At 44.1% G+C, this 16,454-nt stretch overlaps 1 protein-coding gene across 1 annotated transcript; it reads right to left on the bottom strand.

Annotated features, from left to right (window-relative positions):
- Positions 1-2,197: 2,197 nt before the first annotated feature.
- LOC138958468 (proton-coupled folate transporter-like) lies at positions 2,198-15,026 on the bottom strand. The gene is made up of 5 exons (XM_070329635.1): positions 14,674-15,026; positions 5,892-6,117; positions 4,742-4,825; positions 3,864-4,020; positions 2,198-3,062 (listed from the first exon to the last, which is right to left on the bottom strand). Exons 1-5 carry the CDS (start codon positions 14,734-14,736, stop codon positions 2,954-2,956), a joined length of 639 nt encoding a protein of 212 aa, XP_070185736.1. The 5' UTR covers positions 14,737-15,026; the 3' UTR covers positions 2,198-2,953.
- Positions 15,027-16,454: the final 1,428 nt, after the last annotated feature.

Genomic DNA, 16,454 nt, shown 5'->3' with positions numbered 1-16,454 from the left:
TGGAAAAAGCAGGTCTTGATGATGAAGGAGATGTGTGTCTGCATGGAGAGAGTGGAGTCGAGAAAGACGCCAAGGCTCTTGACAGCAGGGGAGAATGGAACAGTCGCGTCATCCAGCTGGAGGTCGGTCACAGTGAGGGAAGCAATCTTCTGTCGTGTTCCAACGAGAATGGCCTCCATCTTCTCACTGTTCAGCTTCAACTTGTTCTCAGTCATCCAGTTCTTGATGTCCGAGAAACAACTGGAGATGGATCCCAGGAGATGGTCAACGTCCTCCGGCTTGGCGCTGTTCTGGAGCTGCGTGTCATCGGCAATCATGAATATATAGGTCGATTAATTTCACTCATGAAAGATTTTCGTAATTGGTTGTTTTCTATGCAGTTATCTAGAAAATGTATTTCATCTTCTATTACTCCACATGTTTCACATAATCTATTTTCCCTTGGTGTATTGCTGTATCTACCAGTTTCAATTTTCATGTCGTGGGCACTTATTCTTAGTTTACACAACGATTGTTTATGTGTGTATGTGTGTGTGTGTGGGTGTGTGTGTGTGTGTGTGTGTGTGTGTGTGTGAGAGTGAGTTAGTGTGTGTGTGTGTGTGAGTGTGGGTATGTGCCTGTGTGTGTCTATGTGTGTCTGTTTGCTGTGTGTTTTATTCTGAGCCTTTTCCGATTAGTTTGGACTGTTACAGTAATTAAGTGACCATGGATTTACAACTGACATAAAAATTATCAGTCAGGATCGCAGTAACTAACCCGTGATGGAGGTAGAGATAACCTGCATTATACCTGAACCTTCCCAGACACCATCGAACGTAAACGGTTGGCTGATAGTGGACAATGGTCAACATAATACACTTTTGTTTATGGCCAGCAACGACCGATGTCTTTTGTAAAGTTTATAATTGTCGTTTGTCTGTTTGGATTCTTGAGAATTCCGTATGAATTTTTGATTAAAGAGATTCTGTCTCCTGCCAAGGAAGTGCAGAACACAACCAGAAAACGATGGAAACTGGACCCCACTGGAACATTTGGCCCGACACACACACACGCACACGCACACACACACACACACACACACACACCAGGGGCGGACGAGGGGGGGGGCACAGGGGGCACGTGCCCCCCCCCCCCCCCCCCGAAGAAAAAAAAAGAAGAAAAAAAAAGATTTTTCTATGCTGATTCTATGACCATTTCTAAGTTCAAATGGCACCAGATGGCACCATTTTGCTTCTTTGGGCAAACAATTTTTCCGGGGGGGGGGGGGGATGCCCCCGGACCCCCCTAGCAAATTCGGGCGCTTCGCGCCCATCACATTCACTTTCGATTCAAAGTGCCCCCCCCCCTTACAAAGCAACTGATCCGCCCCTGCACACACACACATTCTTATATTCACGAGGTACCAAGCCGGACATGAACGATCTCAGTACTTATATTCACACTGAACTTTTCTGAAAGTCTTATTCGGTAAATAAGAATTACATTTTGAGCATAGATCAGAGTCTGTGTTGTTTATTAGGAAATGAAAAAACCAGCTTCAGACAGGTTTTTTTCCACGTCAGATTGGGCTAAACTTGACATAAAGAGATCTATTCTTGGATTGGGAGACATTAAACTTACAGTGTGGTTTGGGTTACACTTTTGCGGTGAAAGCACGTGGTGAACGGCCGGTGAGAATTTTGTGAAGGAGCACGCCTTTATTTAATATCATTCTTTCTTTTAATGGCAGAATCTTAAGTTTCTTATAATTGAAAAATACGAAACTTAATAAAGAGAGAGGGAGAGACCGACCGACAGACAGAGAGAGACAAAAAGAGACAGACACAGAAAGAGACAGCGAGGGTGAGAGAGAGAGAGAGAGAGAGAGAGAGAGAGAGAGAGAGAGAGAGAGAGAGAGAGAGAGAGAGAGAGAGAGAGAGAGAGAGAGAGACCGATCGACAGACAGACAGAGAGATAGAGAGACAGACAGACAGACAGACAGACAGATTGACAGAGAAAGAGAGACAGAGGCAGAAAGAGAGATTGAGAGGGGTGGGGCACATCGACTGACGTTTTTAACAACACAACAAAACATTCTGGGAGACATACCCAGTCTCTCACGAGGTACCAAGCCAGACATGAACGATCATACTTATATTCACACTGAACTTTTCTGAAGGTCTTATTCGGTAAATAAGAATTACATTTTGAGCACAGATCAGAATCTGCTTTGTTTATTGGGAAATGAAAAAAACAGCTTCAGACAGGGTTTTTTTCCACATGGAAAGTCTTTATAAAGAAAAAAGAAAAGATAAAAGATTGAACAATAAATTACCGCTTTGTCCGCCTCTCCTTAAAATATGGATTTTTTCAAAAACAGACTAACGCACCCACATACGCTCGCACACACACACACAAACACACACACTCACACACACACACACACACGCGCCCGCACGCACGCCCGCACGCACACACACACACACACACACACACACACACACACAGAAACACACACCAACACACACACGCACGCACACACAAAGTCTTACACACACACACACACACACACACACACACAAACACGTACATACCCCTGCCCCCCGAAAACACACACTTATCATCCATCCTGCCAGTCATTTACCCATAAATACATTCTTTCTCCATGCCATGTCAACAAATCAGAAAATAATCTCAATACAACCACTCAAACAATAACATAATGCTGTCACACGCAGTAATGCTCTGGTGAGGTTATGCCCCTTCTTTCTTTCGGCTGGTAACAGGCGGAACCTCGCGGCAAGATCACACGAAAAAGGACAAAAACGTACATTGGTCCCAAATAGCATGTCACTTTGGTTACAGTTCGTGTGTAAGTCGTGCATTCTATACGGTCAAAAGACAATGGTAACAGGCGGAAACTCGCGGCAAGATCACAGGAGTTGTCTCGCGTTATCACCCCAGAAGTGCTCATTCAGCTTATATCAGGCTCATGTTGGTGATGTTGTTCCTCATCCTCCGCCTGGACTGACATAACGATCACCTTGGTTGCCTTGAACTTTTGGAGTAGGCAATAATTAATCCTGAAGAGAATCAAAATTAACATTTTAGCATTGACAACGAACACAGGCAAACAAAAAATCAGAATAAAACAACACAAGCACTGTAAACGTAGACAACAGCAAGTGAGACTTGTTAAAACAAGCCTTATGATATCTAAGACCAATCGAAGTCATGAATGATCCAACGACTCAATCAAAAACAAAACAAATTTGTTTTCTTTCCAACAACGAAGAAACAAACAAACAAACAAACAAACAAACAAACAAACAAACAAACACACAAACAAACAGACACGCTTCACATATCTGTTTTGTTTGATTCTATGATAAACAGAATCGATTGCTTTTAGTTGCCTTTGTCCCTGCACAAGTCTGTTTGTCTATCTGCTTGTTTGTTTGTCTGTCTGTCTGTCTGTCTGTCTGTCTGTCTGTCTGTCTGTCTGTCTGTCTGTCTGTCTGTCTGTCTGTCTGTCTGTCTGTCTGTCTGTCTGTATATCTGTCTGTCTGTCTGTCTTCCTGCCTGTCTTGTATTATTATTTGTTTGTCCTTCTGCCTCCCATTATTTCCCTTCTCTTTACTTTTTCTTTTGGTAAACAAATGCGAAAATCACTACTTGTAATCTATATCAGGGTACAGTTCTTTCGCCGGCAAAAACAATGTGTTACTTTCCCAATTTGAATCGAAAGAATAAGTAGGCAACAAATTGTTAAATGTTTTGGGGGTAATTTGTACCATATGCAGAAGGCCTATATTCAATTTTTCCCCATAACAATTCACAAGCACACCTCAAAATTTTAAGGGGAAAATAAAATGATGTCTTACATCATGAGGGCAATGACGATTACATCGACTGCTGCAATGGTGAGAAAAACGAAGCCACTCATGAAGGGCATTGTGACCTTGTACACGTTGACAAAGGTCACCAAACCCAAACATATGCACGCGCTCTCCAGGACAGCGATACCGGCGAACAAAGCACCTGGATAATAATAAAATATACAATGACAGGTGTTTTTTGAATGTATTTAGACTCATTGGGACTCCGAGAGGGAGTTCCACACGACGCTGTCAAATTAGGCTAAACTTGACTTGAAGAGATCTATTCTTGGATTGGGGGACATTACACTTTACAGTGTGGTTTGGGTTACAATTTTGCGATGAAAGCACGTGGTGAACGGCCGGTGAGAATTTTGTGAACCTGAGCACGCCTTTATTTAATATAATTCTTTCTTTTAATGGCAGAATCTTAAGTTTCTTATAATCAAGAAAAATACAAGACTTGATAAAGAGAGAGAGAGAGAGAGAGAGAGAGAGAGAGAGAGAGAGAGAGAGAGAGGGAGGGAGGGAGAAAGAAAGAGAGAGGGAGAGAGAGGGAGAGAGAGAGAGAGAGAGAGAGAGAGAGAAAGAGAGAGATCGGACAGACCGACAGACAGACATACAGAGACAAAGAGAGAGAGAGAGAGACACACACACACACAGAAAGAGAGAGAGTAAGAGAGAGAGAGAGAGAGAGAGAGAGAGAGAGAGTGAGAGAGAGAGAGAGAGAGTGAGAGAGAGAGAGCCAGCCAGCCAGCTAGCCAGACAGACACACTGACATATTGACAGAGAAAGGGAGACAGAGGCAGATAGAGAGATTGAGAGGGGTGGGGCACACCGACTGACGTTTTGAATAACACAACAAAACATTCTGGGAGACATACCCTGTCTCTCACGAGGTACCAAGCCAGACATGAAAGATCTCAGTGCAGGGTACACCAGTCTTCTCAGTAGACCCGCCACCACCGCTGAAACACGTCCAACAAAAAGCTAAAAGGCAGGTGTGTGTGTGTGTGTGTGTGTGTGTGTGTGTGTGTGTTTGAGTGTGCGTGTGTGTGTGTTTGTGTGTGTGTGCGTGCGTGCGTGCGTGCGTGTGTGTGTGTGTGTGTGTGTGTGTGTGTGTGAGTGCGTGTGTGCGTGTGTGCGTGCTTGCGTGCGTGCGTGCGTACGTCTGTGTGTTTGTGTGTGTTTCTGTGTGAGTGCTTGCTTACGTGCGTGCGTGCGGGCGTGTGTTTCTTCCAAATACATTTGCATGTACCAGTTAAACTCTTTGGCTTTGATAGTGTCCCATTGTTACCACAGTTCAGAGTACTTCATCATTTAAACGTACCATCAGAAACTAAACTGAATTATCTATAAACACAAGGTTGGATTGTAATTGAACAATTTTTTTTACTTTCCATTTACTAAAAAGAATATTAGTACAGAATACTTTCAGTACTCAAATGTTCACTTGAACACGAACAAAAAGACCAAGGGCCCTCTTCAGTCGATTTAAATATTTCATATGCTCCACTGAAAAAAAAAAGCATCATAGAATTCCAAAGCCGCGTCTTCAATGCTTTAAAGAAAACACCTGTGGTTTCTGAAAAAGTGAGTATCCTAGACAATCTGAACAAAAGGTTTCACTGTTGTTAAGACTCGCCCCTTCCCCTCCCTTGCCAACGGTAAAATGTGTAAATGTGCTTTGAATATTGATGTGCGCTACTTTTTTTTTTTTTACTTAGATCGTACAGCACTTTAAGCAGGGTTTCCCTTGATAGGCGGGCTTGATAAAAATCACATTTTCTATTAGTCGTATGTGCGTGCACACAAACACACACAAGCACACAGACGTACGCACGCACGCACTCTCTCTTACGACCCACCATTATAAGATTCCCTCCGCTATGAGACCTCATTGTCTCAGACGATGTATTCATAGTGTCGCTGAATTATAACCTCAATGTTAAGATTTCCTCTCTTCATGGACCCAAATCTATCCGATTTTATGAGGTCTTTAAACAGAGGCTCCAATGTATCATTATGACCTACCCATGTAGACAGTCAGATCGTTGTAAGCCAGCGCCATCACCACATTCTTAGCAATGTCCGACAGCAGCCCTATGATGGCCATGAGGGGCGTTGAGATGACGTTGTTCAGCAGTCTGATTAGTGTCACCCCTACAAGGTAATTGCTGGTGTCCTTTGCAGTTCCAAATATCCCTTGCTGTAGCGCGCTCCAACAGAACGGCCTGTCCATCAGATATAAGGACTCCAACTGTTAGTGAAAAGAGCAGTATATTAAGTCGTATTCGTATTGATATAATATCGTCCTGTGAGGTTACCATCGTGGAAAAACAAAGCCCTCGCCGAACGTAGGGGTCGAACCGACGCCGAAAGCGACAACTGATTCGTGTGTCGTGCAAATGACTTGTACTGCTGTATTTAATCAAAAACACACTCTATCAAAACAATTCTCGCGAACAGTGAGGAAACGTTAGTTCTATACTAGGCCTCTAAGCAGGGTTTCCTTGATTTGCAAATCACAGATCTGAGGTGCACGACGAAGTTGCCATCCAAACGGGAGCCACCCGCAGTGTTGGATTGGTTGAAACTGAGATGTGTTATCATTTTAACAAATCAAAACCCGCGGTTTGTTCTCTCCCGTTTGGTTGGCACCCTTTTACGGTTCGTGCACCTGAGCCCTGATGTCCAGTTCCCAGTACGTGTTGACAGGCTGTGTACGCAGTGACATATCCCCCGTACATATACCAGAAACCTAGTCCATATTCATCACGCAGTAACCAGCAACGTGTAGCAGACAATCTAATCGCAGAGAGTCACTTTAATGAAAGAAAGCACTTCCATGTCTAATGCTTCTCTCTGCTGAGTTATGTGTGCACGCAACACATATATATGTGTCCGAATGTCATGGTCCGTGACAGAAAAAGGGCTGCGTAGTGTAAAATTAGTCACGGGATTTACCTGTTACCTGTATTTTTGGGAGTGTGTGAGCGAAGGTGACGGGCGTGTGGAGTTTCCCCGTGTCATTCTTGTTCACGTGTATTTCGATTTTTGGTGTGGGGTGTGAAGGTTTGAGTTGTTGTTCTGTAGTCTGGTCGTGGCAGACCCCACCAGTATTTCGTTGTGGATGGATGGTTGGTAGCAGTTTCATAAGCCGTTTGGGTAAGTTACGTTTTTGCATAAGGAAGACAAGGACAGTCTTTGTATTGTAGTCATAGTAGTTCTTTATTGACCGTATGCTATGTTTTGCTTCTGTTTTTGCTACGTCAGTTGTTCTGTTAACACGATCGAGGTAACGACTTAATTAGAAGAAAACACACCCATGTTGTTTGTTGTTTGACTACGTGGATGGTTTCTTTGCTAAGTTTAATCTGCATTGTTAAAGCATAGGTCGGCGTTGATTATTTTGCTTGTGTCGTTTGGTTATTGTCGGTTTTGTAGACGTATGGCTCGCCATTTTTGCCGGAGCAAAATTGTGAAACTTGTTTTGATACAATATGGAACAGGGCTGTTTCCTGCATTGATATTATATTTGTGATATGGTTGTGTATGGAGGTAGGGCTATTTTATATAAACTATATGCGAACCTGATGAAAGCCGAGTTCTTTTCCAGGCTTATGTGTGCTTACCTGTGCACTCTACTGTCCTGTCGGGGATCTCGACGACTGGTTGCTTTGGAGCTTTGAAAATGACCTGGGGGAGAAGTATCCAGCGTATGGAGTCTTCTTGTCACCAGCATCACGCTTCACCATTGTGGCGTAGCTGGTGGTGGTTAAGGGTGTGTGTATCACCTTGAGGATACGTGGCTCGTCGCCACGTGGTCATCGGTCTCGTCATCGTTCGGACGATCATCGAACAGTTGTGAGTTGGAAAGAGTGTGCGTCACCACGAGAACTCCTATCATATTGTCGCTGGACAATTAACGAACTTGTTTTCCTTTCGTCGTAAGGACGATGCATTTCAGCTGAGATTTCGGAGTGAAATCGTGTGAACTTTGTGTCTTCTAGACGGGAAACTAATCGAACATCATGTGTGGCCAGGGTATTACGCCTACTTTGTTTGTTTGTTTGCTTAACGCCCAGCCGACCACGAAGGGCCATATCAGGGCGGTGCTGCTTTGACATATAACGTGCGCCACACACAAGACAGAAGTCGCAGCACAGGCTTCATGTCTCACCCAGTCACATTATTATGACACCGGACCAACCAGTCCTAGCACTAACCCCATAATGCCAGACGCCAGGCGGAGCAGCCACTAGATTGCCAATTTTAAAGTCTTAGGTATGACCCGGCCGGGGTTCGAACCCAAGACCTCCCGATCACGGGGCGGACGCCTTACCACTAGGCCAACTGTGCCGGTTTACGCCTACTACCTTAAGTGATTGTATTTGATTTGAAAAATGAGATTGTGTTTGTGAGCTAGGAGTGAGTGAGTTAGTGTGGTGCGGGGGTGTTGGTGTCTGTTGAAATAAAAGTAACTGCAAGAGTAATTAACTGGGAAATTAGTACTTAAATAATTGTTGATTGGGGTTTTTTTGGATTAAATTTTGAATGTTATGTCTCGTTTGCCTAGGTATGCACTAAGTATGATTGGTGGTGCACTTGCGTGAACTTGTGTGCGTGACAATTTGGGGGCTCGTCCGGGATTCTAGCACCTGTTGCTAGAAATTTCAGTCACCTCAACTTAGGCAAAGTTTTTGTAACCACGTATTTTATTTGTGGTTTGTGAATTGACATTTGATTTGGTTTTTGATGCTCAGTTTTGAAATTGTTGTTTTGATGGCTGACATTTTAGACTGTGTTAAATCGTGATTTTTAAATGTCACTGACCCCCGTTACTCCCAGAGGGACTAGCACTAGCAGGCGTAAAGTTAACCTAAGCGCTCGGTTCGATTTGTTAGACACTAGAGAAATCGGAAGTCCGCTCAGTGTTAGTGCTAAAGGAAAGGAACCGTTGGGTTCGCTGCCAGCCGTCACTATGGCTGAAGGTGACAACCTCTTTCAGCAGTGGATAAAAATGGGAGAACGTCTTAACTTCCGGGGAGAAAAGCTAACGGAATTTATCGAACGTCAGCTAGACCAAGAAAGACAGAGAGAAGAAAAGGCGAAGGAAAGAGAATTTGAATTAGAAAGGGAGCGGATGAGGCTAGCACACGAAAAGGAATTGAAGGGGGTTTCTTTACCTTCTAGTACGAATGGGGGGCCCCAGACTCTTAGATTAAAGCTACCCTACTTCGACGACAAGCAAGACGACTTGGATACTTATCTTGCGAGATTTGAGAGACTAGCTTGAGTCCAGGGATGGGAAGACGACACCTGGGGAATCAGGCTCGGGTCGTTATTGAGGAAAGGCTCTCGAGGTGTATAATGGTCTGGATGACCATGACGCATCCAGCTACGAATCGCTCACCAACGCCCCCAGGGCCAAATTTCGGCTTACCTCGGAATGCTACCGGAAAAAAAACTCAGATCAATCAAAAGACAGGACGGAGAAACCTTTCAACAGTTCGTTGTCAGAATGGGAACCCTGTTAAAACGATGGCTGTCTCTCAGCAAGAAAGAACAAACATTTGACGACCTCAGGGACTTAGTACTAAGAGAACAACTGATGTCGAGTGTGTCGGTTGAACTGGCTACCTTCATCCGGGAACGTAACCCCGCCAACGTGGAAGAAGCAGCCGAGCTTGCGCAACACTTTGTCGAGGCCAGACGGAGTAGTAAAGATGACGGGGGCTGGAAAACAGGAGGGGGACAAAAGTCTCCTGACAAAAAATCCAAGGAAAGTGAATCCAATGACAGACCAGACTCTCAAAATAGGGGCAGGACCTGTTTTTACTGTCAGTCGCCTTCCCACATACGCATTAATTGCCCTAAATGGAAGAAAGATAGGCAGAAAGAGGCTGCTGTCGTGAGCACCGTAGAAAGTGCCGCAGTGCAGACGCTCATCCCGACACTACGCAAACCCTGTGCCGCCAAGCCGTATGACCCCAACTGTCTCGTGCTGGTCGAGGGCCAGGAAGTGGTAGCTTTGCGGGATACGGGGGCCACTACTCTGGTGGTGATGAAGGACCTTAGGGCGCAAGCACGAAGACAGCCCGTGGGAAAAGTGGACTTCATGAAACCTTTGAAGCAGGTGGCTAAGAGAGAGGAACTGATTCAAGGACAACAAGTGGACCCTTCTTTAGAAAAGATCCGACAGGTTGCGAAAAGGGGGTCCGGAGTTCAAGTTGGGAAGAAGGTTCTATTTCAATTACAGTTCTATTGGAAAGGAGGAGTTCTTCAACGCTCTTTCCAGTCAGGGGCAGACCATTACGGCCAGATCGTGGTGCCGATCCAGCTACGCCACCAAGTCATGAGTCTAGCCCACGACTCTGCCATGGCGGGACATATGGGTGTGCGTCGCACTCAGGACAGAGTACTCAGGAACTTCTATTGGCCAGGGGTGAATGGGGATGTTCGCCGATTTTGCTCGTCATGTGATGTTTGTCAACGTGTGTCTCCTAGAGGAAAAGTTAAGAAGGCTACTTTGGGAAAGATGCCTCTGATAGGCGAACCTTTCAGGAGAGTGGGTGTCGATCTGGTTGGACCCATAACCCCAGCGTCCGAGAGTGGACATCGTTACCCGCTGGTGATGGTCGACTTTGCTACTAGATTCCCTGAAGATGTGGCTTTAAAGTCCATCGATGCTGAGACAGTAGCAGAGGCACTTGTGGAGATGTGGACCAGGATCGGGGTACCTCGGGAGATGCTGACGGATCGAGGTTCCCAGTTTGTAGGAGAGGTCATGCGTCAAGTCAAAGAGCTGCTTGGCATGAAAGGTCTTACGACCACTCCGTACCACGCGCAATATAATGGGTTAGTGGAGCGGATGAACGGAACTCTGAAAACTATGCTGAAAAAACTTTGCAAATCTTGGAACAAACGGGTCCCTGCTTTACTCTTTGCTTACCGAGAAGTCCCACAGGAAAGCTTAGGCTTCTCTCCCTTTGAGCTACTGTACGGCCGGACGGTTCGGGGACCCATGCAGATCTTGAAAGAACTGTGAACAAAAGAAGATCTTGAAGAAGACGTGAAGACGACTGCGCAGTATGTTGTCGAGTTGCGCAACAGACTTGAAGAAACTTGTGATTTAGCTCAGCGTAGTCGTAGTTAGGCTAGTGCCAGATACGCAAGGAACTTTGACAGGAAGGCGAAAGCCCGAAGTTTCGATTTGGGGAGCAAGGTGTTGGTGCTGTTACCTTGTAAAAAGAACAAACTCGAGATGGCATGGCAGGGTCCTTTCAAGGTGGCGGACAGCATGATTATCACATTGAGATCCGTGGGAAACAGAAGCTCTACCACATCAACCTTCTGAAGCCTTATGTGGAGAGACAACCCAAACAGGTCAACAGGTCATATTTTTGAATGATTGTGAATTAAACCCTTGGTTTAATCTTAGTGGGGGGGTATAATTGTCACGGTCCGTGACAGAAAAAGGGCTGCGTAGTGTAGAAAATGTCACGGGATTTACCTGTTACCTGTTACCTGTATTTTTGGGAGTGTGTGAGCGAAGGTGACGGGCGTGTGGAGTTTCCCCGTGTCATTCTTGTTCACGTGTATTTCGATTTTTGGTGTGGGGTGTGAAGGTTTGAGTTGTTGTTCTGTAGTCTGGTCGTGGCAGACCCCACCAGTATTTCGTTGTGGATGGATGGTTGGTAGCAGTTTCATAAGCCGTTTGGGTAAGTTACGTTTTTGCATAAGGAAGACAAGGACAGTCTTTGTATTGTAGTCATAGTAGTTCTTTATTGACCGTATGCTATGTTTTGCTTCTGTTTTTGCTACGTCAGTTGTTCTGTTAACACGAGGTAACGACTTAATTAGAAGAAAACACACCCATGTTGTTTGTTGTTTGACCACGTGGATGGTTTCTTTGCTAAGTTTAACCTGCATTGTTAAAGCATAGGTCGGCGTTGATTATTTTGCTTGTGTCGTTTGGTTATTGTCGGTTTTGTAGACGTATGGCTCGCCATTTTTGCCGGAGCAAAATGGTGAAACTTGTTTTGATACAATATGGAACAGGGCTTTTGCCTGCATTGATATTATATTTGTGATATGGTTGTGTATGGAGCTAGGGCTATTTCATATAAACTATATGCGAACCTGATGAAAGCCGAGTTCTTTTCCAGGCTTATGTGTGCTTACCTGTGCAGTCTACTGTCACCCCCCGCGGGTTAGGAGGAAGAATTTACCCGATGCTCCCCAGCATGTCGTAAGAGGTGACTAACGGATTCTGTTTCTCCTTTTACCCTTGTTAAGTGTTTCTTGTATAGAATATAGTCAATTTTTGTAAAGATTTTAGTCAAGCAGTATGTAAGAAATGTTAAGTCCTTTGTACTGGAAACTTGCATTCTCCCAGTAAGGTAATATATTGTACTACGTTGCAAGCCCCTGGAGCAAAATTTTGATTAGTGCTTTTGTGAACAAGAAACAATTGACAAGTGGCTCTATTCCATCTCCCCCCTTTCCCCGTCGCGATATAACCTTCGTGGTTGAAAACGACTAAGTACTAATTTCCCAGTTAATTACTCTTGCAGTTACTTTTATCCCAACAGACACCAACATCCCCGCACCACACTAACTCATTCACTCCTAGCTCACAAACACAATCTCATTTTTCAAATCAAATACAATCACTTAAGGTAGTAGGCGTAATACCCTGGCCACACATGATGTTCGATTAGTTTTCCGTCTAGAAGACACAAAGTTCACACGATTCCACTCCGAAATCTCAGCTGAAATGCATCGTCCTTACGACGAGAGGAAAACAAGTTCGTTAATTGTACAGCAACAATATGATAGGAGTTCTCGTGGTGACGAACCACGCCAAGTGACGCACACTCTTTCCAACTCACAACTGTTCGATGATCGTCCGAACGATGACGAGACCGATGACCACGTGGCGACGAGCCACGTATCCTCAAGGTGATACACACACCCTTAACCACCACCAGCTACGCCACAATGGTGAAGCGTGATGCTGGTGACAAGAAGACTCCATACGCTGGATACTTCTCCCCCAGGCCATTCCCAAAGCTCCAAAGCAACCAGTCGTCGAGATCCCCGACAGGACAGTTTACATTTTGAATGTTATGTCTCGTTTGCCTAGGTATGCACTAAGTATGATTGGGCCCCCCGCGGATAAGGGGGAGTCCCATATTGGTTGGGACGAGAAAGAATTTACCCGATGCTCCCCAGCATGTCGTAAGAGGCGACTAACGGATTCTGTTTCTCCTTTTACCCTTGTTAAGTGTTTCTTGTATAGAATATAGTCAATGTTTGTAAAGATTTTAGTCAAGCAGTATGTAAGAAATGTTAAGTCCTTTGTACTGGAAACTTGCATTCTCCCAGTAAGGTAATATATTGTACTACGTTGCAAGTCCCTGGAGCAAGTTTTTGATTAGTGCTTTTGTGAACAAGAAACAATTGACAAGTGGCTCTATCCCATCTCCCCCCTTCCCTCCGTCGCGATATAACCTTGAATGGTTGAAAACGACGTTAAACACCAAATAAAGAAAGAACAAGTCGCGTAAGGCGAAAATACAACATTTAGTCAAGTAGCTGTCGAACTCACAGAATGAAACTGAACGCAATGCCATTTTTCAGCAAGACCGTATACTCGTAGCATCGTCAGTCCACCGCTCATGGCAAAGGCAGTGAAATTGACAAGAAGAGCGGGGTAGTAGTTGCGCTAAGAAGGATAGCACGCTTTTCTGTACCTCTCTTTGTTTTAACTTTCTGAGCGTGTTTTTAATCCAAACATATCATATCTATATGTTTTTGGAATCAGGAATCGACAAGGAATAAGATGAAAGTGTTTTTAAATTGATTTGGACAATTTAATTTTGATAATAATTTTTATATATTTAATTTTCAGAGCTTGTTTTTAATCCAAATATAACATATTTATATGTTTTTGGAATCAGAAAATGATGGAGAATAAGATGAACGTAAATTTGGATCGTTTTATAAATTTTTTTTTTTTTTTACAATTTTCAGATTTTTAATGACCAAAGTCATTAATTAATTTTTAAGCCACCAAGCTAAAATGCAATATCGAAGTCCGGGTTTCGTCGAAGATTACTTGACCAAAATTGGTTCAAAAATGAGGGCGTGACAGTGCCGCCTCAACTTTCACGAAAAGCCGGATATGACGTCATCAAAGACATTTATCAAAAAAATGAAAAAAACGTTCGGGGATTTCATACCCAAGAACTCTCATGTCAAATTTCATAAAGATCGGTCCAGTAGTTTAGTCTGAATCGCTCTACACACACACACACACAGACACACACACACACGCACATACACCACGACCCTCGTCTCGATTCCCCCCTCTACGTTAAAACATTTAGTCAAAACTTGACTAAATGTAAAAAGTATGATTGGTGGTGCACTTGCGTGAACTTGTGTGCGTGACACCGAAGATGCCTCAGAAATGCTATTATATACTTATACTTACGTACATCTTATACTGAAATACGTATATGATGACGCTACACGCAAATGATCTCGTACTCGTTCTGAAAAAAGCCTTTCTGGGACCTTTCTGCTCAATTTGCTTGAGTGAAGAAAAACAAATTATGATAACATTTATTAAAAAAAAACCGCGAGCTTTGACCTACTTGAAAGCACCTAAGGGTACTCATCAGGCACGTTATTTGCGAGCCCCCCCCCCTTTTTTTTTAAACAGTATTTGAAAATGTAAAAGCTGAAAAGTTAGCTGACACACTACATCACCATCATATTACAGTCCGATCCGTAGGAAACTCACCGTCTCAGTGCAATAGACGGGCAAAGTTGTGATGAAAAATGCAGTTATTCCCACCAGGAGCATTGCGCGGCGGTATACGTTGTCACGTGGTAAGAATGTACCAATCACACGTCGAAACGCCTTGATGGGAGAGATCAGCTTCTTCCGGTCACGTGGCACAGTTTCAGGGAGCAAGCAGATGAGGAAGACACAGACCAAGATAAGCGAAGATGCGGCGAGTGATGGGTAAAAGAATCCTGAGCATGGACAGAAACGAGGGGAAAAAAGGGGAAAATACTGGCCGTTAGCTTGAGCACTGTAAGATTATCCGGCAAAGGTCTTTCTCGTATGCAACCTCTCTCCGTGTCTGTCTCACTCTATCTCGGTCTGTCTGTCTGCCTGTCTGTCTGTCTGTCTGTCTGTCTGTCTGTCTATCCCTCTGTCTCTCTGTGTGTCTGTATGTCTGTTTGTCTGTCTGTCTGTCTGTCTCTTTCGTCTCTCTCTCTCGTCCCTCTCTCTCGTCTCAGGTCTCTCGCCTTGTCCCGCCTCGTCTGTCTGTCTCTCTCTCTCCCTTTCTTTTCTACATCTTTTGATGTTCAGAGCATGTGAAGGTATGGTAATCAAGGAATCAAGCAAGCATATCCAAATCTCTCAAACTCATCTTATCTTTTCAAAAATCTGATCATATCAGTATCTGATCTTATTTTTTTTTTATCTGATCTTATATTTATCTCACCCATCTCCTCAATGAAGAATCCAGCCACCACGTTGAGACAGCACTGACCAAGACCTATGGACATTTCCACCAGTGCCAAGCTCATCGTCCGCTGTCCCCCTGTCTTGGTGATGTCAGCAGCGTACACATAGAGACCCAAAATAAACGCTGCAATCCCAAATGAAACACGACCCATTTCACTCTGTGATAGATATCAAGACAATCTTTACTATCACAGAAAAAAAACCGCGGGTTAGGGGGAAGAATTTACCCGATGCTCCCCAGCATGTCGTAGAGGCGACTAACGGATTCTGTTTCTCCTTTTACCCTTGTTAAGTGTTTCTTGTATAGAATATAGTCAATTTTTGTAAGTCCTTTGTACTGGAAACTTGCATTCTCCCAGTAAGGTAATATATTGTACTACGTTGCAAGCCCCTGGAGCAAATTTTTGATTAGTGCTTTTGTGAACAAGAAACAATTGACAAGTGGCTCTATCCCATCTCACCCCTTTCCCCGTCGCGATATAACCTTCGTGGTTGAAAACGACGTTAAACACCAAATAAAGAAAGAAATCACAGAGAAAAAAAAACATCATTTCTTGAACACTTCAGTAACGCTGGATCCGTTAGTGTAACAAGACCACCGCTAACAACAAAAACATCCAACAACATCAAACAAAAGCAGGAAAAAAACGTTGATATTATTAGTTTATTATACTATGGCCGTGAAATTCGGGTCGCTTCATCCCTGTCAAAAGCTGGTAGCACCAATAGCCTCGCTACCAAGGTGTGTGCGTGTTAATGTGTAATCTGTCACCTGCACCTCTAGCAAAATGACCGAGGCCATTTACGCACCACAGAAGCGACACGCGGTTGGGACATGGGTGCCGCCTCGGAGTATTCACATAAAGTTGACCCGAGCCCGTTTTTACATGGATTCGAACCCGTTTCCCGAGGATCACAAGCCTGTGACATCAGATAAATACAATTTTCGACGTCGAAACCAGAGGTAAAAATAAATAAATAGAGGTAGTCCCATAACCATTTTCGGTCGTGAGGAAGAGAGATGTTAAAGATCTCAACTACTC

This window comes from Littorina saxatilis, linkage group LG1, assembly GCF_037325665.1.
Source record: "Littorina saxatilis isolate snail1 linkage group LG1, US_GU_Lsax_2.0, whole genome shotgun sequence".
NCBI classification, from domain to species: Eukaryota; Metazoa; Mollusca; class Gastropoda; order Littorinimorpha; family Littorinidae; genus Littorina; species Littorina saxatilis.
The sequence above is the reverse complement of the archived record's forward strand: the minus strand, read 5'-3'. Positions and strand labels throughout refer to the sequence as shown.

Bases quoted from the DNA above. Each gene is read 5' to 3' on its own strand.
- LOC138958468 (XM_070329635.1), bottom strand. From the start codon at position 14,736: ATGCTCCTGGTGGGAATAACTGCATTTTTCATCACAACTTTGCCCGTC. The intron at 6,118-14,673 runs GTGAGTTTCCTA...TTTCACTAACAG, and splicing joins CCGTCTATTGCACTGAGACG to TTGGAGTCCTTATATCTGAT. The intron at 4,021-4,741 runs GTATGTCTCCCA...ATTATTATCCAG, and splicing joins GGTACCTCGTGAGAGACAGG to GTGCTTTGTTCGCCGGTATC.